Below are 22,225 nucleotides of genomic sequence, written 5' to 3'. Positions count from 1 at the left end.
CTCTACCACTTGAGCCACAGCGCCACTTCCGGCTTTTTTCTTATGTGGTGCTGAGGAATCGAACCCAGGGCCTCGATCATACAAGGCAAGTGCTCTACCACTGAGCCACCTTCCCAGCCCCATCTCTTCCTCTCTTCCATATATTCTATATAGCCCAGACTGGCCTAAAACTCAACTCTATTGCCTACATTGGCCTCAACTTTGCTATCCTTTTGCCACAGCATCCCTAGTGCTAAGATTATAGATGTGTGCACCATGCCTGGCAACTAATTTCTTAATGTGAGAAAATAGGACAATTTCAATTGATTTTTGCTATTAACATGTTGCAACAACAATGCTATCATATCACTTTTATTAATGAAGGAGGAATTTCTGGATCAAACTATTTTGTTTTCATTCTGGGAATCCTAGAACTCTTTTGAAAGCTGCAAAAACGTGTCCATGTGTTTACTCCATCATCCTCTAAATGAATATAACAAATGAGGTTTGTGTATCCTTTTTTTTTATACAAGGAGGATAATTGTATACATGCTTTTCTGCATCTTATTTTTGTCTGTCTATTCGGGAGATCTTTCCAAATGACAAATACATGCATTTTTTTTAGCTTTGCATACCATTATGCTCTTATCCCATTGTATATGTCCCATGTCTTGACTTCTCCTGCATGCACCAGGGAGAAGATGGAACCTAACGTGAGAAAAGATCTAACAAAGGCATTGACCTTCCATAGATAAATGGGAGCCTGTTGTATAAGCAAAGATATAAGGGTCATAGAGGTTTGGAGTGGGTAGGGGTGAGTGGAAGGCAAGAAAGAGGCGAAAGGAATAAAAAGGAAGGAGAAGAAATATAATCACTACATGGGGGAGGAAATGTGACTAAAGGCATAGGAAGAGAACTGGAAAGAAAAGAACTTCTGTCCACTATCATTAAAATGTTACAACTCATGGTTTAAACTACAATTTGCACATAGTCTCTTTCTTCACAAAAAGTCTGTGCAGAAAAGCAAATACTGCTGTTGCAATGTATGGCATCCAACCTGATTGCTTACCTCATGAAACATCATTATGGTTCCTATGCCATCACTTAGACTGGCTTGGCTTTGAGAATCATGAGAAATACTAATTCGTTTGAGTAGGAAAAGTAGGGCATCAGAACCTAGCAAGAGGGCAAGCTGTTAAATAGGGAAGCTGGCACTGAGCAGTGGTCAGGGAAAACAAGCTTGTTTCAGATTGTATCAGTAGAAAAGGGCATCCTGCCTAGTTGCTGAAGCACAGGAGCAAAAGAATCTAGAAGAATTACAGTTCCATATTAGAAGAACGAGTGACTTAGTTTGTGAAGACAATAATCAGAGGCACAAGTTTAACCCCCGTGGAAAAAAGACAACCATGGACCCTAAAGTGCTGGTGATCAGTGAAGTTGTACTAAAGTCACAAAGGCTCAATAGCTATGGGCATATGATCATGTAAAATGATGCTTATCTAAGTGAACTCCAAGAAATGGAAACAAGAGGGGTTTTTGTTATTTTATTTCTTGGTTTTTTTCCCCTGTCCTGTTTCTGATTTCTGTACTCTTTGTCTTGTACATTAATTTACCTCTTTGGGGGAGAAGGGAGAGCATAGAAATGGTAGAACAAAGGGTAAACAAACAAGTAGAAAAAGTCAAAAGCTATGTACATATGACCATATAAGATGATGTTAAATGAAATGAACCCCAAAATAGGGATGCAATTTTTTTCTTGCTTGCTATTGTTTGTGAAGACAAAAAATCAAAAGGTGATTTTTTTTTGTTTCTTTGCATGTTCCTCCCCCATGATATAACCCCTGTTTTCACTGTATTTGATGTCGGTGCCCTGCATCTTGAATATACACTTCTCTAATTTGTGGAGGGGAAGGGAAAAAAGAAAATGCTTAAATAGGGATACAGGTTGAGCCATTGTAACAATGAGATGTGCAAAACACTATGTTGAAAACGAACTTTACAGTTTTGGCTGGGGCGGGGAGTGGGTAGTGGAGGTGGGAGGGAAGGGATGATAGGGGGAAAACAAAGGAGGAGCCAGTAATGTTCGATAGGAAATGTACTTATTACCTTGCTCATGTAACTGTAACCCCTCTGTACAGTATTTATACAATAAAAACATACAAAAATGCAGCAGGGATACTCACTAGACAACTATGTTGAAAATGAACTATATACCTTGTGGGGGAGCGGGTCTGGGAGGGAGAAAGTGAGGGAAGAGGTGACACTGTCAAAAAGAAATGTACTCATTACCTGCCTTATCTAACTATAACCCCTCTGTACATCACTTTTATAATAACAATAAAAAGAAAGAACAGGATGTAATAGCAGCAGCAGAGGCCAAAAAGGCTAATCAAGAGCTGAGGGCAGTCAGGGTACAGATGGCCCCATCATGGAGATGGAGCATATATAGAAGTCAGCTCTAACTGGGATGACTCAGGACTAAGTTTCTGGCCACAAACTGGGTTGTCTTTGGTAACAGTAATGTTTTAATTATTTAAAACAATTATATTTAACTATTTGTGCAAAGGGATTTCAATTCATAATAATAGTAATGTTTTAAAAGAGGGTTTGCTGCATTATGTGAAACATTTTACTTGTCCTGAAAGTGACTTATGAAACAGGTGATATTGCATACCTTTTGCAGAAGTAAACACTGAAACTCTTGGTTGTTTGCTCCTATTATTATCCTGAATGTTAGAACTGGAATTCCAACTGGAATCCTATCTGAACCTAAATCACTCATTATTAAAAATGACTGCCATCTCTCACATAGCCATAGCTCATGCAGAGAAGTGTGACTATATACAGATGGAAGTGGCTATTAAAATTGCTTAATCTCATTATTTTTAGTCACTGTCTTTTTCATTCTGTTAGGATGATCTGTTTTAAACCTAAAAGTCTGTTGATTTTCTTCAAGTATCTCAGTTGTATATTGTTCCCCTCTCCCTCCCCAACAGGCTATTTACACATGGTCATTTATCTTAAATTTCTTCCTTTTTGTTGTTCTCTTTTCCAAAGGTATTTACTTATTAGGTCCAACCTTATTCTTTATTTGCAGCACATATCAAGTACAAAAGAAATCTCTCCCATTTCTGGTATTGCATTTAGTCTCCCAATGGGGTTTGCCTATTTAAGTCATTTATTATTTTTACATATGAAGTAAGAACTCTTAAAAGTAGCTTTTACAATTAAATTGTCTTTTATCTAATATATCAGCTCTCCCATGATGTGAACTACAGAATTTTTGTATTTTAGTAATCAGCATGATAATCTTATTATTTTGTGTGTGTGTGTGTGTGTGTGTGTGTGCAGTTTTAGTTCGGGGGCTTGAACTCAGGGCCTGGGAACTGTCCTTTAACTTTCTTTTCTTTCTTTATTTTTTAAATTTTATTGTCAAGGTGATGTACAGAGAGGTACAGTAAGGTAAGTGAGTACATTTCTTGTTGTTGAACAAGGCTGGGACTCTATCACTTGAGCCACAGCTTCATTTCCAGTGTTTTAGTGATTAATTGGAGATGAGACTTAACCCTGGGCTGGCAGCAATCCTCAGATCTCAGCATTCTGGTAACTAGGATTACAGGCATAAGCCACTAGCACTTGCTTCTTTTATTATTTTTAAACAATACAAATTTCACTTTCTTTAAAGTTTTTAAGAATTGCATGAACTACTGTGATAATTACTATTAAAATATCAACTTTCAGCTAGCTAAATAACTGTCTAACAATAGATAACCTATTAAAGTGGTATGTTATTAAAGTTGTTTCCAAAGTATGGTATTTCCACATGTTGGGTACTGTGAACTACGGGAGAATGGAAGGCCTCAGAAGCGGCAGCCTTTCAAGTAAAGTCTCTCTCTGGCTTTCTCTTTTGCCATTTCTCACCCTTCTTCTCCTATGAGGCGAGTCATATAAACCAGAATTCAAGGTTGTAATAAACCCTAGAATTTGTCTGCCCCAAAGGAAGCCATAAGATCATTCTCCACCTTCTCTCAACACTCATTCCCCAAGGGTCCTATTCCATACCCTGAAGGAACAAACAAACACACAGAGAAGTAAGGAGAATGCGGACAGGTCATGCTAGGCTTGTACTTTATTCTATTTTATTAGCTTACAGCATTTTGTCTAATCTCATTTCTCATGGCTCTTCATTCTTCATTGAATCTAAGTGTAAATATACCTTTCCATAAATCTTGGGGTGTTTGTTTCTGAAATTAGTCATGTCACATAAACTTTTCATTAATGTTATGAAACAAGAGAAAGTGATTTAATAATTAATAAATTCATTTAACAGTTAACAAATTTTGTTAATAAATGTCATTAACCAGAGAAAACTCTTCTGACAGAAAAGACTTTGTTTCAAGAGTTGCTTTAATGATCATGCAAATGGCAGTGAGGATTTATAGATATTGATATTAGGAGGTAGGAAGGCATTAGATAACTGTTTTTCATGAGTAAAGGACATACACATTTTTCCCCTTTGACGGAGAATGGACAAATACATAGATAGATGAAAAAATATGTTCAGGAATGAGGAGGCTATAATTAGCTAGGGCCCAGTGAGGGTATGCTTATGTAGGAGCAGTAGAGTGTTTCCCTGACATGGTACAATAGCTGTGCTAATAAGGTTATAGTTAATGGTACTGACCAGTGGCAATCTTCCAGTTTTGATCATATAGAATGGACCCGGCAGAAGGGCACACAGGAACTCTTTTTTTCTTTTTGCAACTTCTAAATGAGTCTAAAAAATAATCAAAAGATGAAGATTTCTAACAATGTGCGGGAACCCCTAGAGCTCTGACTGGCTGAAGGAGATTTGACAGTGTGCTTCAAGTATGAATGATACCAGTGGAAAAAAAACTGATTGTTAAGTTGTTTATCTTATGTCTAAAGCACAGGATTAACAGTATTTGACATTTTGTATTGACCTGTCAAAAGACTTAGGTCTTCGTACGAGGAAATGCCCGGATTCCGTACAAAAACTGCTAAAGTACTTCCTGACTTTCTTTGTTATCTACCTCTTAGAATGTGCCTTTCATTTATCTTCCAGTAGCTCTCTTAAGAAAGCCAAGCTGAACCTACAATAGTGCAGGTTGAGGAAGAGAATTTGAGCTTAACCATATCTGTCAATTAAACTTATTCTTCACCCCATGGTGGCAATTGGAATATCATTTCATAAACAATCTTTTGAGGTATCACTGTATGGGCATCTCTTTATCTATCACCTTAGAATCTGCTGGTCAAAACCAGTAACAATGCCTCATGCTAAATGAGTCCTGTATTAAAGAAAACAGATATTAGAAAGTGCTTGGGAAAAAAATACAAATGTATCATATAAAAATGTATGGGATGTGCTTAAAGCAATTCTGAGAAAAATTACCCATTAAAAATAAGAAAATCTTTAATAGTCACAGTTTCTGCTTTAAGAAAGTAGAAACAAGCAGGGTGCTGGTGGCTCATGCCTGTAATCCTAGCTACTCAGGAGGCTGAGATCTGGGGATCACAGTTCAAAGCCACCCTGGGCAGGAAAGTCTGTGAGACTCTTATCTCCTATAAACCTCTAGAAAACCGAAAGTAGCACTGTGGCTCAAGTAGTAGAGTGCTTGCCTTGAGCTAAGAGTGCAGGGACAATGCACAAGCCCAGTGTTCAAGCCTCATGACAGACAAAAAAAAAAAAAGTAAAAACAAAAACAGTATGAGCCTGAAGTAGGCTAAAGAAAGGAAATAATAAATCCCAGCTACTCAGTGCTTGTAGGAGGATGGTATGACTAACTCCTTGATTTTGGACTTTGCTCTTCAGTTTTATGAGGTAATAAATTGTTTTTGTTTTAAACTATCCCACTTTTGGTGCTTTGTTTCTGCTGGGCAAGTAGAACAGCTAGTAAGTCAAGCTGGTGAGTTTCTACGAGAGCATGAATAATAAGCAGATTTATTAACAGTGGTGACATCCAGAAACTGGAAGTGAGGAAAGGAATGCTGTAATATACTCATAAACTTCATCCAAAAAGTAATTCATGTCATTGTTGAAAATAAGTAAGAACAAAATGTAATAAAATATCCCATGTAGTAATTTAATTAGAACAAACCTACTACATAAGGATAAAAGACAGGAATTGTCTGAAGAAATAATTAGATAATTATAACTGAAAGTTTAATACTGTTAAAAGTAGCAATATAATCTTTTCTGTATTTGTGTTTGATAAGTAATTTAAAACTCACAATACACAGCTTGTATTTATAAATTTTTCTTTGATGAAGTGTTGGAACTCTGATGGGCATTGCCTTTTCATTTCCCTAGAGCTTTCCATTTTTAATTCTACCTGCTATATTACCGAAAACAGACACCATATGATAAAATCCTGTTTCACTTAAATCAAATGCTATCAGGAATGAAATACCTAAATAGCATGTCTTAAGTCTTCCAAACTTTAGTAGAACCACACAATGATTTTTTTCTACTATGATAAATGTGATCATTTAAGTTAAAATGTTTTTTAAATAAATGAGTGTTAACATAAATTCTTACAGATAATAACAGTTCTATCATAAAAACTGTACTGTACTTACTGTTGTGTTTGACAGGGGTGAGAACTAATTATTACAAGAGATAATGGGATTTTCAGTAGCAATTCTTTTTTTTTTTTCCTGGAAGGATGGGGTTTGAACTCAGTGCTTCATGCTTCTTAGTAGGTACCCTATTACTGAGCTAACCCATCAGCTTCAAGTTGTGCTAGTTGTTGTTAATAGTATTATTTTGTGCCAGTACTGAGGCTTGAACTCAGGAGTATTATACTGTTGGTTATTTTTTTCATTCATGGTTCACTTGAGCCATGCCTCAACTTCCATCTGGATAACTGGAGATAAGTCTTTTTTAATTTGTCTGGAAGGGCTGGCTTCCTACCATAATTCTCAGATCTCATTGTATAGCTGATTATAGGTGTGAACTTCTGGCACCTGACTATGTGCTGTTAATTTTTAAGACAGTGTCTTGCTACCTGCCTGGGCTTGATTTTATATTCCCTATCATTTCTGGGACAACAGGTAGATACTTCAGTGCCAGCTTTCCTCTATTGTGAATGTATAAAAGAACAATGGATGTTATAGTACAGTTTTGTGTGTGTGTGTGTGTGTGTGTGTAACAGTACTGGACACTGTCCCTGAGCTTCTCTGGCTCAAGTTTACTGCTCTACCTCTTGATATATAGTGCTACTTCTGGCTTTTCTGAGTTCATAGGAGATAAGAATCTCAGACTTTTTTGTCCAGGCAGTCTTTGAACCCTGACCCCCAGATTTTAGCCTTCTTAGTTGCTAGTATTACAGGTATGAGCCACCAACAGCCAGAGACATGGTAGATCTTTAAAAGGTTTTCAATTTGTAAGTTAAAAATTCTAGCACAAAGATGAAAGTCCATGCTACTTATTACTCATATTATGGGATTGCAATACATTATTTTTGGTATTTAATTCAGTTAGAAGTGCAACTCTTTTTATTTTTTGTGAACATACTGTACAGAGTGGTTACAATTACATGGGCAAGATAATGAGTACATTTCTCAAGCATTGCAGCCTCCTCCTTTGTTTACCCTTCACATCCCTTCCCAGCCTCCCCCCGCCCCCCCCCCCCAATCCCCCTCCCCCCACCAAAGTTGTAAAGTTTGTTTTTGACATGACAACCTGTACTTCTCATAGTTGCATCGGGTCCACCTGTATCCTTAAACGACTTGTTTTTCCCCATCTCCTCCACAAATTATACCGACATCAAATATAGTAAAAGCAGGGGTTATACTATGGGGGAGGGACATACAAAGCTACAAAAAATAATCTTATAGTTAGAAACAAATGCATGAAAGAAAAAAACACATTTAAATACATATCTAAGGGTTTATTTTCCTAACATCACATTATCTGACCTTTCCTGCTTGACTCATACATATACTAGATATTACAAGTAAGGGAAACCATGGGACCTATGTTTCTTTGGGTTTGGCTTAAGAAGTGCAACTCTTTTATTCCTCTCTCATGCTGTCTTGTAAATATTCCTTCAGCTTTAATCTCCTTTCCTTTTTTCATATTATCCTATTTTTATGCTAATTTCTCACGGCCTCAATACCACTTTCTAATAAATTTAATTGTGCATTTCCTATCTTAACATCTCAGACTTGGTTCTGTGTGACCTTTCTACAAATATGATTGTTATATCTTGCCTCAAAATACAAGTGATGATCATTTTTTCTCCATGAGACAATATTTTCAGTCTTCTCTGTCATACAAATTAGAAGTTATTTTATTTTCATAACAGTTTTATGAGTAGTGTGGAGCAAAGTAAAAATTATAGTCTTGAAATCAGATTTGGTCCTGATATTTTTCACTCTCCTTCCTGTCTTATTCTTCACATTCATCCCATAGCATATAAAGTACACCTTTTTGTTTTTCCTAAACAATCAACTTTCCTTATAAATTCCTCTTTGATCCAAAGTCTAAAAAATTCCAGGTACACATTTTTTTGGGGGTGTGTGTGTTTAAACTTAGTATATCCTAGTGGTTCTTTTTTAATGTGGTTATTTGTACTTTCTAGAAATTTTATTTGCACCCTCATAAAATCATGTAGAAATTCTTCAGGATAATGTGAAAAATGTAATGAAGACTCTAATATTAAATAAAGAGACTAATATACCTTCTTCTCAAGTACTTTAGCTCTTAGACATGAATGATGCTTATGATCTAATCTCTTCTACTCTAATATTACTAACCTCTTCTACTCTGGAGGTAGAGTTCAGAAGGTTGCACTTTGGGGGAAAACCTGAGCAACAAGTCTGAGACTATTTGAAAAACAACTAAAAGCAAAAAGAGAGGCATGGCAAAGTGATGAAACATTTCATTATGAAGTGTGAGGCAATAAGCACTAAAGAGTCTTCAGATGAAGGATTATTAACTTGTTTGCCAGCATACAAAGACAGGAGCATTGGCCTTACATATCAATCCTATGCTATTTCTATATAAAATTTCCTAAATGTAATATATTTGTATACAACATATATATGTATATATATTTGCTTGTGTAGGGTTTGAACATAAGTCCTTATATTTGCTCAGGTTGAGCTCTATCACTTGACCATGCTTCCCGAGATGGAGTATAGTCTGCCTTGGTTGGCGTTGACCCACAGTCCTTCAATCTTACTTCCTAAATAGGCAGGATTGCAGGTGTGAACCAACAGCTCTCGGTTTAAAATATTTTATCATGTTTTTGAATTCTGAATGTTTTCTTTTTACAACATGAACATTAAGATGATTACACTACCAGTTTTCCCCTCAGTTAAACATAAACAAAATACAAGTACAATTTTATATTTTTGTCATATTAACATTTAGCATATCTTTATTGTACTTTCCCTATCCAGTCATGACGCTCTATAAAGCTTATCAACATGAATCTTTCCCCACATAAAACTTATCAACATGAATCTTTCTCCACACTACTTACATGTTAAAAAATAAAAGAGTCAGGCGCCGGTGGCTCACGCCTGTAATCCTAGCTACTCAGGAGGCTCACGGTTCAAAGCCAGCCTGGACAGGAAAGGCCATGAGACTCTTACCTTCAATAAACCACTAGAAAAACCGAAAGTGGCGCTGTGGCTCGAGTGGTAGAGCGCTTGCCTTGAGCTGAGGAGCGTAGGGGCAGCACCCAAGCCCAGAGTTCAAGCCCCACGACCGACCAAAATAAATGAATAAATAAAAATAAAACAGTATTTTCCCAGTATACTGAATATTTGGCATACCTTTCGGTTTAGGACTTCATAACACAGGGTGAGTAATACAAGCATGTAATCTCTAGAAGGCAGGGACAGAAGAATTAAAATTCAAGAACACTTTCATAAATACCAAAGAACAACAAAAATCCCTCCAAAACTATAAAAATCATCATTTAAAAACCCGTCATATAATCGGTTTACTGCCCTAAATATAGCAATTAAATGTAATGCCCCAATTAGCTTTCATGCTTATTGTTCTTTTATACAATTTCCTACTTAGTTGTTTTGTTTCATGTTCTCTGCTGGCTGCAGTGACCATTTCAGAAAAGTTTTTGGAAAAGATTCTTGGTGGGCATTCTTAAGCCTCGATTTCTGAGATCGCCTTCCAGTTTCCTGCATACAGAAATAGTAACTTGACAAGGTACATAATTCTTGGTTCAACAATTTTTCCTTAAAACTTTAGGAACCCATTGTCTTCTGACACTTAGAACTGCAAGATATAGATGTGAGGTCAGCCTGACTTTTGTTCTTTTATATGTTGCTGATTTCTCTGCCTGGATCCAGCTTGTCATTTTTTTTTTTTGACCCTTTAAGTTTAAAACGTAGCCAGACTTCTACGTATTGCTCTCCTTTCGTAAAATTTAAAGGTGCGGCGGGCGCCTTTTCCATTTGGAGGCCTCTTTCGTTTTAACTGTGAATGTTGTTCGGGTCGTTCCTCCGTTACTGGATCAGCTTCATTGACCTTGACCCGTCTCAGGCAATCTGGTTGTGTTCTCCTCCTCTTACACTGGCCTCCTTCCCCGTCCCGCTCCGATTTCTGTCAACACTCCACGGCAATAATCTGACTTTGTGCCCGCCCGGCCTACACTGTTCCCTCACTCGACCCCCCGGAAGCTTCCGGGCCGGAGGGCTCCACGCCCTTGCCTCACACCGCACTGCCAACCGTCCGTCCGTCTCTCCCGCGGCCACGGCCCCATCTCCGGGACCACACGAGGCATCTTTCCCTTTCCTTGGCTCTGCTGCTGTCTCCCCAAATTGGGCAGAGCCTAGCGCCCTTGAACATGAAGAGCTTGGCTACTCTGAACCTGATGCCGCCCAAAGACCTCTACGGATAGCCCAGCGCTTTATTACTCATTAAAAGTCCTTCCTCCTTACTTATCTTTTCAATAGCTCTCCATAGCAAAGACAGTCAAAAGCTAAACCACTTTCCAGCTTTCGAATCCGGAAACCAAATCGAAAAGACTCCCCCGGGCGCTTCCCATGACGTCATCTCCGCGCGCCTCCCTTCAGATCCAATGCCCTGGCTGAAGGGGCTGGGGCGACCTGTCAGTCATCGCCGCGGGGCGGGTCCGCCGGTTCGCGTTTCCTCCCTGGCCGCCCCGCCCAATCCGAGGGGCGGGGGGGGTCGCGGGAGCGCTCACGCGCAGCTCTCGACTCCGCCTCCACCTCGGTCCCGAGGCCCGCCTCAGATCCGGTGCCGCCTTGAAGGCGGGGCTGGGGCTCCGCGGTGGCCAATGGCGCCCCGGGTGAGGGTTGAGGGGTGGGAGGTGCTTGCTGGTCGCTGGTGCGGCTCTCCCCCGCCGCCGCGTGTACCCTCCGCCGGTGCGTGTGCCCGGCGACCCCGGTCGTCATGGAGGCCGACCCGGCCGAGGATCTGGACGAGGAGGAGCAGCTGGCGAGGCGGCATCGCAAGGAGAAGAAGGAGTTGCAAGGTGATCCTCCTCGGCCCCGCCGACTGGCGGGCCGTGCGGACCCCCGGTCTTTCCTCCCGGATCCGCCCGCTTGCCCCCGTCCCGCGGCCCCTTAGTCCCGCAGCCGTCCTTTGCTGAGCCCCGCCGCGCGCCTCCTGCCCCGCGCCGGCCGGGCCTGCGTCCCCCCCGAGGACCGATCCCCGCCTAGTTCCCCCCTTCCCGTGCCTGCCCCAGCGGGCCGCCCCAGCGGGTGCATTTTGTATCAGCTTCCCTTAGTTCGGAGGGTTTCGAAGGTACTTGACGCGTTGAAAACTTGTTTCATCCACTCCCCTTCCCCATTCTCTTCCACTAGCGAACAGATTCATGGTTCTATGAATGAAGTGTTTGGTAGCTATTCCATTGTTGTAACGTTCACACTTCTTGCATCTATGTAACTACTTTTCCTATGTCTTTCTCCCCTTACTGGTTCTTCTTTCCTTTTCTGTTAATCCCGAGTTTCTAATTTTTATGCCTTCGGTGGCTTTTTAGCAAAAATTCAAGGCATGAAGAATGCTGTTCCCAAGAATGACAAAAAGAGGAGGAAGCAACTCACCGAAGATGTTGCTAAGTTGGAAAAAGAAATGGAACAGAAACACAGAGAGGAACTAGAGCAATTGAAGCTGGCTTCTAAAGAGAATGAGGTGTGTGGAATGATGTTGTCGTTGCCTGTAATATCTAAATACACGTGGTTACTTCGGTTAAGCTGTTTATTATATATATATATATATATATATCATAAAAGCAGTAGGGGAATAAAGTCATTCCGACATGCTCAGACATCACTTTCATTAACTTATGTGTGGCAGTGTGTTTCTGTAAGGGAGGTCAGTCAGCAAAGAAAGTACAGTACTTTATCTGCAAATGAAAGTTGGAAGATGAGACTTGTAGTCCTAGAATTGCCAGTGAATAGGACTGTAACCTGGCAAAGTTACTCAGTCCTTCTGTGCATAATTTTCCTGGCAGATAATGATGACACAAATGTTTTTGCTATTTACGCAGATCTTGTAAGAACCAAAAGGGAACACAAATGTAATAACATTTTAAAGTCATTAAAGTGCTTGGTGATCAAGGTCTAGTAAGTGATGTAAATGAGTAGACAGGAGCATGTTAACTTTCATTATTTTAATCAGTATTTGTCATCGTAGGTAATACATGATTGGCAAGCACTTTAACATACTATGTGCATTATGTCTTTTACTCCTTGGTAACACTGTAAGGTCTTTCCTGTGAAGTAGAAGATAATAACACTTTCCCAGTGGGAAATGAATTAGATTAAGAACTTGTCTTAAAAATAACAGTTCTTGAGTGCCAAAGACAAAATTGAAAATCAGAACCATTTCATGCTTACTGAATTACATCGTAGCTTTGTGTAGTGTATATGTGTTTTGGAGATGAAGGTTCATATACTCTTATTTTTGTTTCTTTTTTGTGGTACTGAGGTTTGAACTCAGCACCTTACATTTGCTAGGCAGGAACTGTATCACTGAGTCATGCCTCCAGTCTCTTTTTTTTGTGCTGGTTGATTTTGAAATACTGTCTTGCACCTTGCCTGATGTGTGCCTGAACCATGATCCTTCTATTTTTGCACTTTTCACAGTCGGGACAACATATGTATACCACCATACCCAGCTTCTGTTGAGCTGAGTCTTATAGACTTCTCTGTGGAAGTTAGCATGAAACTGCAATCCTTCTGATGTCAGTTTCCCATGTGGCTGGAATGACAAGCATGCATTACCATACTTACCTATTGGTTGAGAGAAGGCGTCAAGTGTATGCCTAGACTGATCTTGAACCTCAGTCCTCTCCATCTCAGGCTCCCAAGTAGTTAGGATTTAGGATTATAGGCATGAACCCCTGGTATCCTGTTCTTACTCCATTTTTGTTGGAGATCTTTTATTTTTATTTTTTTGTGTTTTGGCACTGGGGCTTAAACCCAGGGGCTGTGCACTGTCCCTTTCCTTTTTCTCCACAATTTGAGCCACAGCTCCACTTCTAGCTTTTTTTTTTTTTTGCCAGTCATGGGGCCTGAACTCTGGGCCTGGGTGCTGTCCTTCAGCTCTTCAGCTCAGGGCTAGTACTCTACCACTGGAGCCACAGCACCACTTCCAGCTTTTTCTGCTTATGTGGTGCTGAGGAATCGAACCCAGGGCCTCGTGCATGCAAGGCAAGCACTCTACCACTGAGCCACCTTCCCAGCCCCTCTAGCTTTTTAAAAAATGGTTATTTGGACATATGAGTCTCAAAGTCTTTTCTGCCCACAATGGCTTTGAACCTTGATCCTTAGATCTCAGCTAGGAATACTAGCATGAACCACCAGTGCCAGGTAGAGATTTCTTTTTTTTGGGGGGTGGGGTGGGGGAATCCAGTCATGGGGCCTGGACTCTGGGCCTGGGTACTGTCCCTCAGCTCTTCAGCTCAAGGCTAGCTCTCTCCCACTTGAGCCACAACACCACTTCCAGCGTTTTTCTTTTTGCTTATGTGGTGCTGAGGAATCGAACCCAGGGCCTCAGGCATGCAAGGCAAGCACTCTACCACTGAGCCACCTTCCCAGCCCTAGAGATTGCTTATATCAGTATGAAGTCTTACCTGCCACAGTTAAATTTCATTGGTTTATTTTGGGTCTGCTTTTAACAGGGGAAACAGCTTATCTGTACTGATTACAATGGTCCTATAATAAATGATAGGTTGAATTTCTTTAACTTTATTAGCCAGTTATTAAGATCCTAGCTTTTCTTGCTTTTGCAGTACTTAATCTCAGCAAACAAGGATTGTGTTTTCACAATTGTGGTATTCCTAATTATCGTCCTATCTTTCTTATTAGCAAGATAGTTTTATTTGCTTTTTTAGGACTTCAAATTTGAGATTTCTTTCCAAGGTTTCCAAGGGAAATAGTTTAAATCTTGAACTTTACATAGTCTGTTAAAATAAAATATCCCATTCTTTTCACTTTTACTAACTTGTTTTCTTGTTGACACCTACCTAAATTCTTACATCATAGCTTTTTTGTTTTTCTCATGCGTTTCTGTCCTGCCAAATGTATTAATATGGCTGTGAATTTTAGCAGCATCCACAAAAAAATCGTAAGATTCCTAATGTCTGTAAACTTAATAATTGCCCTTAGAAGTCTTTATATAGTTTTATGTTTTTATCACTTGGGGATATAGCTTTTTTAGGGACTCCTTGAATTAAAGGCTTTGAGTTATTTTTCTCATGTATCATTCTGAAAGCTAGCTTAACATCATTATAATAACAAAATGCTAGTTGCTTACCTTAATAGAAGACTAGTATGCTTTGTTTTTTTCTTTAACAAACACACAATTAACTTTTGAGGATTAGGACTGCTTGTAATATTGAATGATCTTAGAAATAAAATATGTTTCTGCTTGAAGGTCTTAGTTGGTTTTTGTTTTTGTTGTTTTATTTTGGTGCTGAGCCTGGGACTTGAATTGAGGATGTGGGTCCTGACCCTAAGCTTTTCTTGGTCAGGGCTTGTGCTCTTACCACTTGAGCCACAGACCTATTGCCATCTTTTTGGTCATTAATTGAAGATAGTCACATGGAGTCCCCTGCCTGGGCTGGCTTCTAGCTTTGATTCTCAAATCTCAGCCTCCTAAATAGCTAGAGTTACAGACTCGAGCCAGCAGTTCCTGGCTAGGTCTCAGTTTTGTAGGAAGGAAATGAAGGAAAGTTTAGTGGACTCATCGTGTTCTGGATAATTAAAATGGAGAAAAGACTGTGTTGCCCCATTTAAGGTTGGTAGAAATGAATTGAGGCAGAGTAAGATTTAGATTTCTTACGTGACAGATGTCGCGTGTGACATAGCCATTCTGTGTGACCCACATGATATATGACACGTGTGACATGTGGCAGTTATGGCATGTATTACACGATATGACCTGACATATATGACATGTGGGCATGCGTTACACATGGCATGTGCAGCATAACCTGACATGTGGCATGGCATATATGTGACATGCCATATATGTCAATAAAGAAGAATGTATGTTTTCTATTTTTCATCAGTGTCTATTCATGTTGTAAACATCCCAAATGAAATCTCTTTGTACAATTCTTCTATGCTAATACTGTTTTTTTAAAGGAAAATGAAAAAAATGTTCTGGCTCAACAAATATTTAGGGATTTTCTGCTTCGCTTTCTGTAATTAATATCTAGTTTTATTCCACTGTTGTTTTAGAGCACATTTGACTTGATTTCTATTTTTTTAATTTGTGAAAATGTGGTTTCTGGTGTAGAAATGATTACAGTACTGGTTCCACTGAGCTTGCCGATGATTTGTGTTCTGGTATTGTTTTGTACAATACGTGTTAATTGTATTCAGTTAACTTGTCCTCTTCAGTCTAAGTACGCCTTCACTCATTTTCCACCTGCTGGCCCTTTCAATTACTAACTGGGATGCTGAAATTTCTAGGTATTGTAAGGAATCTATTTCTTTTTGTAGTTCTGTCATTTTTTTTCTTATACGTTTGGTAGTTTACTGGACACAGGTGAATTAAAGCTTTTTACATCTTGCATACGTATATATGTGTATTATTAATTTTTATCATGAAATGTCTGTTTAATTCATGATTATTTTTCTTGCTCTGAAGTCTGATTTGCTTGAAATTACTAAAGGCTCTATGGGTCTGTTCTACTAAAAAAAGAGACAAGATTTCTATGTACTATCAACATTCAGAGAGCAAATCAGCAGTGAATGGAGTAGTTAGAAGGAAAACAGATGGGCATGCCAGATGAGCTTTAGCTTTGAAGAACTAGCATGAAGTTCCTTGGGATTCTGGGAAATTATTTCATAAAACTAGAGAAAGTAGACAAAATCATACCATGTAATAAAGTGTTGCTGTTGCTGAAATGCAAAATGTAGGATTGGATGTATTTGTGATTTTCAGTGATGACTAGTAAGCTAATATTTTTGATAATTTAAAATATTTTTTTCTGCTTTTTGTTTCCTTCAGATAGATTCTATTGCTGTTAACATTTCACACCTGGTAATTGAGAATCAACCACCTCGGATATCAAAAGCACAAAAGAGACGGGTATGAAAGTCATGGCACCAAGTATAAAAATTTCTTCTGTGTGCTTAGTACTATGTGTGTACAAGAAGGGAATAGAAAAAATGAAGTTCCTTGGTGTTAAGTACTTTCTATGTTTCTAATATGTGTGGCTGTTTCTGTGAAATTTCATTTAATCAAGTGAAGTAAGATTTTGTATCCCCATCTATTTTATAGAGAAGAAAGTAGGCCTAGGGCAGTATAACATAAGGTGTTCAATTTGCAGTTCACCTAAAGGGTAGGCTTGAGGAGGGAGAGCATAAGGGAATTCTTTTAATCCCAGACTTGATTTAGAATGGCTCAGACCTTTAACTCTATTTGAAAATCTATGGCATTGAATAAAGAAACAAGGATTTGAACCTAAAAGATAACATATATAGGTGTTCAAAGTTGTAAGAGAATTATGTTGATATTTAATAGTTCTTCTAAAAATTCAGTTAAGTGTGGGTTAATTGTATAAAGTGTTAAGTGATAGATTGGGATTTGAAGGAACTACAATATTTTAGACAGGTTATTCTAAATAGGAAAAATAGTATAAAACATCAATAGCAGCAGCAGCAAAAAACCAACAACAACAGCAAAAAACCAAAACCAAACAACCAATTATGAGAATGAAATATCACATTACAAAGGCTATATGGAAAATAATTTATTGGAAATAACTAATGGTATTCATTATGAGAATATCTTTAGATAAGTAAGACCTTTTCACTTGGACAAAGAAAAAGGGGTGGATTCGGTGTGTGGGGAGTGGGGCAGACAAAGAGGAGAAAGCAGGGAGAATCCACTCAGGAATTCAGTGTATATCCTTCAAAATTAAGGAAAATGAGGGAGTGGTGTGTTAGAAGGGATGGGTGAGAACGTTGAAAGGGTGACATTGATCAAGATGCTCTTTGAAGTACAGTATTCATAATTGCTCTTTGAAGTCTTTATCTGATTTTTGATGCTCTATGAAGTATTCATAAACTGCTTGTTAACTGGCAACTCCTTTGTACAACTACATAAAGATAATACAATATTTAAGAAAATGATCTAAGTTTAATCTTTCCAGTTGCAAATACTGTTTTAGTAGGATTAAAAAAAAAGTATTGTTTAGATTTTTGGCTAGCCTGAGACTGTCAATTTTTATGCCTCAGCCTCCCCAAGTGCTGGGATTATTGGCATCTTTTAAAACTAATGCCGCATCTTACATAGTTACAGGTAATTTGGCAGAGAATGGAGTTAATATTAGACAGATGAGTTCATTATCAGATCCATGTAGCACTAGGACTGAACCTAGGGCTGCACATGTGCTACACAATTGTTCTACAACTGAACTACAGCCTTTAATTTCACTTGCAGTGACTTTGTAAGATTCTTAACTTCTTTAGGCTATATACTGATTTCATATAATCATTTTATTAAATAATATACTGTTATTGGAGCATTGAATGGTTGGCAAATGGTTGTTTACTGTGTTAAGTATACTATAGTATAGACAGTATAGTATAGTATAGTATGTCCCAAGCTGGGCACAGGTGGCTCACAACTGTAATTATAGATACTCCGGAGTATGAGATTTGAGGATTGTGGTTTGGAGCCAGACTAGGCAGAAAATTCCTGAGACTTTTATCTCCAATTAACCACCAGAAAAAAAAAAAATCAGAGTGGTTCTGTGGCTCAAAGTGGTGGAGCACTAGCCTTGAGCAAAAAACAAGGTTAGGGATGGCCCCCAGGCTGTGAGTTCAAGCCCCATAACCAACAAAAATATGGAAAAAGTAAAAACAAAATAAAACCCAAGAACAGTGACTTTTTTGTTTCAAAGTTAAGTGGTAAATCAGTAGTCATTTATTTTACTTTTATGAAATATTTTTTTTCTTGAGTAATGGGATTATGAGTTCCAAAGAAATTCTGTACTATTTTGGAGACTGTCTAGTTCCAACTCCTTACTTCTGACATTCTTTTTGCCATGTTCCCACACTTGTCACCCAGCTTTTACAAATCAAAAGTAGGTTGTGTTACGGTAATATAACAATAGTTTTTAAAATTACCTCCAGTAATTGATACAACTTATAGTAGCCTACTTCATTCTAGAAAACATAAGGATACAATTTCTTTCCTTGTTCATTCTTATGTGGCCCCTTAAGAAAACAAAAAGGGTGCCTTCCTCAAAAATGTTTCATTTTTCTCCTAACTCAAGTTTATACTTTTTTGGCCATGCTCTTGGACAATTAGTATCTTTTCTCTTCCAAGTAATTTAGCACTTGGAAGTCAGATGCCTTGGAATTTTCTTACTAGTTTGTTATATTAATCAAATTCTCAAATAAAAATATTAAAAGTTTATAATAACTTCAGAAAATGGAATCCGAAATCAAAATGGTTAGTTAGGAGTTTGAAACCTTTATTTTTGATAACCAGTTAACTAAGTATATATAGTTGTCCAGAGACAAAACTCTGGGAGAAAAACATGACAAAACTTCATGAAGATTTACTGTAAATCTTGAGGAATCTTGTAGAACATGTGTCTTGTTTGTAACCTAGAGAAGGAGGTTTTTTATTTTGTCCTTTCTGGGGCTTGAACTCTGGGCCTGGGTGCTGTCCCTCAGCTCTCAAGCTCAAGGCTAGCACTCTACCACTTGAGCCACAGAGCCACTTCAGGTTTTCTGGTGGTTTATTGAAGATAAGAGTGTCACAGAATTTCCTGCCCAGGCTGGCTTTGAACCATGATCCTCAGAGCTCAGCCTCCTGAGTAGCTAGGTTTACAGTTGTGAGCCACTGACGCCTGGCTGAGAAGGAGTTTTTAAAAAAATAATTAATTAAAAGAACTTTGAAGCTTTTTTGATGTGGTGAAAAAGTCCAAAGAAGATATTAGAATAGTGGGCTTCAAAAAATATAATGAAGCTACTTGCTGGTGGCTCTCGCCTGTAATCCTAGCTATGCAGGAAATCGAGATCTGAGGATTGCGGTTCAAAGCCAGCCTAGGCAGGAAAGTCCATGAGACTCTTATCTCCAATAAACCACCAGGAAACTAGAAGTGGAGCTGTGACTTAAAGTGGTAGAGCACTAGCTTTGAGTAAGAGAGCTCAGGGACAGCACCCAGGCCCTGAGTTCAAGCCCCACAAATGACAGATTAAAAAAAATGAAAGCAAAAAACGAAATTTGAGAGGTAGAATAAGATTTTATTCAATATATTTTACAAATAAAGGCAAGACCCAGATTATTTCTTGTTTACTGAATTTAATACAAACCTAGGACTTAAGTGCCCTGTTGTCATGATTTCCCATGCACTGCTTTTGCTTATATTAGCTTATCAACATGATAGTTTTACCAATAGTTTTATTTGTAAATTTCATGCTGTTTTTCTCTAACATAGTTTTGCTAGACCTTTTTGGTTCCATCCTATCTCTAACTAGTTCTTTAGATATAGAAGACATAGTACCTAATGTTGTTGAAACTATTTTGTAGGAGAATGAATCCGACAGACTTGGCACCTAGCATGTTGCACGCTGGAAAACAAACAGTTACCTTGAAATGCTAAAGTAAAACATGAGTGGAGAAAATGAAATGGTGGAATTAGTATTTTGGAAATGCACAGCATTTTACAAATAAAGTTGCACTCTGCTAGTGAAAAGTATATGACACCATTTAACTCTAGCTCCCATCTGCTCCAACTTTTATTCTGATTCAGGAGCCTGAATAGAAGGAGTTCTGGGTGTTGTCCCTGAGCCACGCTCTGCTCTAACCGGCTGCATGGCCTTTGGAAATCTTTCTGCGTGCTGTTTCCTCAGAAGAGGAAAATGAGGGGTTTTGGAATTAGATGATTTCTAAGGTGCTTATTCTTCTCTCCCCTCTAAAGTATTATGTAGTCTTTTTTAAAGTAAGAGTGCCATCTTGTGTTGTAAGATTTTTATGCTTCCCTGGGAAAACCCAGGAACTGCCTGCCTTTGATTCAGGTAACTTAGAAATGATTTACCTTAATCTACCACGGAACTTCACGGGCAGTATTACAAGTATGTGGCAGCAGTTTTCATTGAGGCTTGCCTTCTCTCATCCACTTCTGCTCTGTGGGGGAGTTAGAGCCAGAGTATAGAAGTCTTTACTTACTCTCTTCTTTGTTTGCCAGTTCCTTCACTGTAATTTACTACTAGTATCAATATTTGTAGAATGTAGTTTGACTGTTTTTATTCTTTTAAATTCAGCAGTTTCCACTGAATGAACAAATAAAACAAACTTTTGGTAGAGGATTAGAAAGATCTTAAAATCCCTAGACCCACACACTTTAAAATAAAATGTATTTTATAATTCTTCTGCCCATATCTACTATCCACAAATGCTTGTGCATATCATTTTAATTTTTTATTGCTCTTAGCATAGAATTAATAGGTACTAACTATATACCCAGGTCTTAGCTCCTGGCATGGTATTTGTACAGTGTCTAGCTATGAAACGTGTCATTTTCTGACTTGTGATTCTTACTATGCTTCCCCAGACTTCCTGCTCTGCTATTTCACAAATCTCTCAGTCCTCACTTTACCTCATGCTTTCCTGTGGCATAGAGAGATCTCTTAGAGAGTTTGCATAAGCAAAGTAAAATGAGAATGTCAAGTATGATGCCATTTTTACAGGTGTTACACATTTTCCATGAGTATACTACAGTTAGAAGCGTGTTTAAAAAACAATCTGGAAAGGTACACTGCATACCTACAGAGAGCATGGAGGTGGCAGAGATTCTTAGAGGGGAATTGTGTGTGTCTGTAGTATTTTTGTAAATGTCTTTTTGTGTGTGTTATTACTTATTAAGCGTATGTGTAGTTGGACTGAAATGTTTGCCTGTGCCCTCTAAAAACTCCTTTGTGATTAGAGTGACAAGAAGCTAACATTGGCCTGAGCTTAACTGTGTAATGTGTTTATAGACCTAGGACAACTCCGGTAGAGCGCTAGCCTTGAGCTGAAGAGCTGAGGGACAGCACTCAGGCCCAGAGTTCAGGCCCCACAACTGACCAAAAAAAAAAGACCTAGGACAACTCTTAAAACAATACCTTAAAATCAGCAAGTAAAATTTTAGATCCTAGTTATCTTTAAATAGGTTTTGTAAGGCTGGGCCTGGTGGTACATACTTGTAATCTTAGCACTTGGCTCATAAGGATGGCAACTTCAAGGCCATGTTGGGCTGCATAGCAAAACTCTGTCTTAAAAATAAAATATAAGCCAGGTGCCAGTAGATCTTAGCTACTCAGGAGGCTGAGATCTGAGGATTGTAGTTTGAAGCCAGCCAGGGCAGAAAAATCCCTGTGAAACTGGAAGTGGCGTTGTGGCTGAAGTGGTAGAGTGCTAGCCTTGAGCACAGAGAGGCCCAAGGACAGTGCCCAGGCCCTGAGTTCAAGCACCAGCCCCGGCAAGAAAAACAAAAAAACTCCTTCCTTTTGTTTTTCTTCCTCTTTCTTTCCCTCTTTCTCTTTCTTCTTCTCCCCCTGCCTCTCTTGATAGACTGACTTCATAATAAAGGTCCTTCCTATTTTCTTCTTTCTTTCCCTTCTTTCTCTTTCCCTTCCCTTCCCTCCCTCCCTTCCTCCCTCCCTCCCTTCTTTCCTTTTTTTTTTTTTTTTTTGGGTCCGGTTGTGGGGCCTGAACTCTGGGTCTGGGTGCTGTCCCTCAGCTCTTCAGCTTAAGGCTGGCGTTCTACCA

The 22,225-nt window shown here is 38.8% G+C and overlaps 1 protein-coding gene across 4 annotated transcripts in view; it reads left to right on the top strand.

The window, feature by feature from the left end:
* The first annotated feature begins 11,276 nt into the window (after positions 1-11,276).
* Positions 11,277-22,225, top strand: part of Otud6b (OTU domain containing 6B) — a 31,813-nt gene continuing 20,864 nt past the window's right edge. For 3 of the 4 annotated variants that reach the window (XR_001174926.1, XM_013012548.1, XM_013012547.1), the window contains exons 1-3: positions 11,331-11,474; positions 11,982-12,133; positions 16,466-16,546. Coding sequence is in view for 3 of the 4 variants with exons in the window: in XM_013012548.1 (XP_012868002.1) it covers positions 11,393-11,474; positions 11,982-12,133; positions 16,466-16,546 (315 nt within the window). In the remaining variant the exon portion in view is untranslated. Of the gene's footprint in view, positions 11,475-11,981; positions 12,134-16,465; positions 16,547-22,225 lie in introns of all 4 variants that reach the window. The other variant, XM_013012549.1, reaches the window with a different exon arrangement.

The sequence above is a fragment of the Dipodomys ordii genome, unplaced genomic scaffold, assembly GCF_000151885.1.
Source record: "Dipodomys ordii isolate 6190 unplaced genomic scaffold, Dord_2.0 Scaffold17, whole genome shotgun sequence".
NCBI lineage: Eukaryota > Metazoa > Chordata > Mammalia > Rodentia > Heteromyidae > Dipodomys > Dipodomys ordii.
Note: the sequence above shows the minus strand (reverse complement) of the source record. Positions and strands in the feature narration are given on the sequence as shown.